This window comes from Histomonas meleagridis (assembly GCF_020186115.1).
Source record: "Histomonas meleagridis strain 2922-C6/04-10x chromosome Unknown contig_55, whole genome shotgun sequence".
Taxonomy (NCBI): Eukaryota; Parabasalia; order Tritrichomonadida; family Dientamoebidae; genus Histomonas; species Histomonas meleagridis.
Genome location: NW_027150898.1, coordinates 310355 through 314366, shown reverse-complemented (window position 1 = coordinate 314366; position 4012 = coordinate 310355). Strand labels below are relative to the sequence as shown.

Below are 4012 nucleotides of genomic sequence, written 5' to 3'. Positions count from 1 at the left end.
TACATTAAAAGGCTGTCAATAAAAAACGCTTCCAAAATTATTTTTTTTTTTAATATAATGATTTTTATATAGAGATTTTTTTATAGTTTCATTGATATTTCATCTGAGGTAAAGTGCGCAATATTTTAAAGTTGTTATATAGTTGCATTAATGGTCATTAAAAGCACCGTATCTAAAACACTCAACCAAAGCAAACTTTATGTTATTTAATCCCATTCACTCCTTAAAATTTTTTTAAAAAATTTGAACGAGTATTAAAAGAAATATAAATTGTTACAATTTATTAACATAAACTTTTCATTTGCCTCACGATTCATAATTTCTTGAGCAATTCCATTTGCCTTTTAATTCTTCTTAGTTCTGTCTTTTTTTCATCAATTTTATTTTCGATTTCCTCTTTTTTATTTGCGTATTGCATTTGTTGCTCATACAACAAATCAATTTGAGTTTTCTGATCAAAAACTCTTTGTTCAATTTCTTCATATTTTGCCTGTAAATCTCTTGCTTGTTGTTGTCTTTTAGCTATTAATTCTTGTAAAGAAGCAGCATCAGCTTCTTGTTTTTCGATTTCCATTTTCATTAATTCTATTCTTTGTAATAATTTGTTTTTATTTTCTTCTGTTTGTTGAATACCATTCTCAGATTCTATAGCCAAATTCTCTGCTGCATCTTTCCATTTATCAGCATATCTTTTGTTTTCAATTAAAACCTTTTGTAATTCGCCTGTTTGCAGAATATGATTTCTTCTCATTTCATCAAGTTTTATAGTAAGATTATAAATTTCATTATCTTTCTCAGCGATTTTCATCTCAATATCGTTTTTAGAATTAGCAGAAACTCTCGTAAGTTCATTTGTAAGTCGATTATTTTCTGCTATTAGTGCCGCATTTTGAGCTTCTGCTTCACTTATAGATGATTTAATACGTGATAAATCTGTTTCAAGTTTATCAACATTAGATTTGATTGAAGATAATAATTTATCATTTTCAATTTCGGTTGATTCAAGTTTTGACTTTTGTTTTTGTTCTTTTTCTTTCATTCGTTGTGCTTCACGTGTAAGTTCTTCAATTTGATTTTGTAACATTTCAAGTTGATTCTTTGCGCCACGTGTAAATTCATCAAAACTTATTTTAGAACGTCCATCATCATTTCTTAATATGTTATTTTGTGTTTCTAGAAATGAAAGTTGTCTTTTTAATGAGTTCAACGTTGCCGAAAGGTTTGAGTTTTCATCAAGTAACTGTGTAAACTTTTGATTCATTTCGATTATTTTGGATTCATATCCTTTGTTAATTGTTTCGATCTTTTTTTGAGCATTTTCTTTTAACGTTTGAAGTGTTTCATTTAAATTTTGTTTCGCTTGATCAACTTCATTTCGAAGTGATTCTGATTCCATTTTCAAACGTTCAGCAGAAGTTTTTGAACTTTCTGCTTTATTAAGAGCGTCATTAAGTTTATTAAGAATTGATGTTTCAATTGATTTCTCATTTTCGAGTTGCTTTTTTGCTAATTCAAGAGCAGATGACATTTGACTATGATCTTTAATTTGTGATTTTAAATGTTCAATTTTGTTTTTGGATTCAGCACATTCGATACTTAATGATTTCATTTGTTGTGTCAATGCTTCGTTTTTCTGAAAGTTTTTATCTCTTTCTTGTTGAATTCGTTCTGTATCAAGACGACATTGTTTTAAGAAATCTTCAAGCTTATGGATATCATTACTTGATGATTTTAACTTTTTGGAAATTGCGTTGTTTTCTTGTGCAATTTCTTCAATAGTTTTGATGAGTTCATTAAGATTTAAAATATATTTTTGACGTTGTTGAAGAAGTTCTTGAATTGCTTTAGAAAGGTGTTGGAGTTTTGTTTCTTTAGATGCTATTTGCGAATCATAGATATCTTTGCTTTGTGTATTAGCCATACAAATTCTTTCCATTTCTCTTCTTTGTGATATTAATTGTTCTTGTTTTTTTCGAAGCATTTCAATTTCTTTTTCATCATCATTAGGGACTTCTTTTATTTGACTCATTTCTTCTTTGACTTGACTGATTGCAGCTTTTAATTTATCATGAACTAATTTAAGTTCTTGGAATGATTGGCTATATTTTTCAAATAAAGGACGGTAAAGACTTGGATTTGGAAACCATTCAGGAACAGGTAAATTATTACTTGATAAATAATCAAATTCCATGTTGAATTCACTTCGAAATTTTTCGAGTCTTTTTTTTGACTCACTAATCATATAATCTAGAAAATCATCTAAATCTTCAACTTGACTATGTGTGAGTTCGACTTCTGATTCAGTCATATATGTACGTTTTCTTTTTCTTTTTGGGCATCCTAAAGTTTTTACCGCCATAAGGCATTCAAAAATTGAATTATTTATCACAAAAGTGTTATGACAAAAAAATCACAAGTAAAAGATATGGAAGAAAACATTATCACAAATTTAACTAAGAGCAAAAATGATTCTAAGGATGGTGGCATGAAAATACTTTCTTCACTTTCACAAATTATTTTAAATTTAACTGAAGAAAATTTTGATTTAACAGTTCAACAAACAATGAATTTGTTTGATTCAGATTCGCCATATTCATTTAATTTAGTTGTAAGTAATTTAGTTTATGCAGCATATTATTCAAGAAAGAAATCGATTGATACATATATAAACTTTATTAAAACAATTCAAAAAAAAGAAGAAGAAATTGACAAAAACATTTATAAGATTACTGAAATTTTTTCAATATTTCTAACTCATCCAACAACACAAGAATCATTTTTTCTGATTGCGAAAATGATTGAAGAAAATTTGGTTGGTACAGATATTATTAAAGGTCTTCCAACTAAATTTTTTGCACAATACAAAACAATTTTTGAAAATAAAAGTTCATATGATTATAGTACAATTGAGAATAGTTTTAGATCTAATTATGATTCTCTTTCAAAAAATGATTTCGAACTTCATAAGAAGTTAATTAAAGAAGGAGTTAATCCAAATGAAATCTCAATATTAATTAGAAATGATGAAATAGAAAAATTTCAAGAAATATCATCACAAAATGATTTTTGTTTTAATCTAAAAATTTATCCATCGCTTTATGAAAGTTATGATTTTATTAATAAAAATAGTATTTCATTAATTGATTTTGCAGCATTTTTTGGATCAATTAAATGCTTTAAGTATTTACTTATGAATGGTGCCAATATTAAAAGCACAGGTAAATATGCTGTTGCAGGTGGAAATCTTGAAATTATTCATTTATGCGAACAAAATCATTCATCATTTAAAGGTGTATATGAAGCAGCAATACAATTTCATCGAAATGATATCTTTCATTATGTTTATGAAAATAATTTGGAAAAATTAGATGTAAATAACGTGAAAGAAATTGAGAACTTGGGATATTTAAGCGTTTTATATGGAAATTATGAAATTATTCCATTTTTGGAAGAAAAAAGCTCCAAATTTGTTAATATTATTATGGAAAACTCTGTGGAAATTGGTAATTTATATCTTGTTAAGCATTTACTCAAAAATAGCACTTGTACAAATAGTGTATTCCTTAGGTCTTTGGAATCACGAAATATAGAACTTATTAAATATATATTAAATCAAGAAGAAATTGATATCAATACATATGATGTTCACTATAATATCATTCGATTTATTTTTATAATTTGATATTTCAATATAATATTTGGAAATTCTTTAAATTATTTAAAACAGCACTTATTTTAGCATCTGAAAAAGGTTATATATCAATAGTTAAATTACTTCTCGAACAAAAAGGTATTGATATCAATTTTAAAAAAATTTCTTTGTTTTATTTAAAGCTTATTTTAATAATTTTACTTAATTTAAACATAATATAATGTGAAAATTATTCAAATTGTTTATTACAGCATTAATCTTAGCTTCTGAAATTGGTTATACAGAAATCGTTAAATTACTTCTTGAACAAAAAGAAATTGATATTAATGCTAAAGATATTTATATGTTTTATTTTTTCTT

At 25.8% G+C, this 4012-nt stretch overlaps 1 protein-coding gene across 1 annotated transcript; it reads right to left on the bottom strand.

Annotated features, from left to right (window-relative positions):
• Positions 1-313: 313 nt before the first annotated feature.
• Positions 314-2359, bottom strand: GO595_007660 (uncharacterized protein; the record flags this gene model as incomplete). The annotated part of the gene is made up of 1 exon (XM_067921148.1): positions 314-2359. One exon carries the CDS (start codon positions 2357-2359, stop codon positions 314-316), a length of 2046 nt encoding a protein of 681 aa, XP_067772223.1.
• Between the last annotated feature and the right edge of the window lie 1653 nt (positions 2360-4012).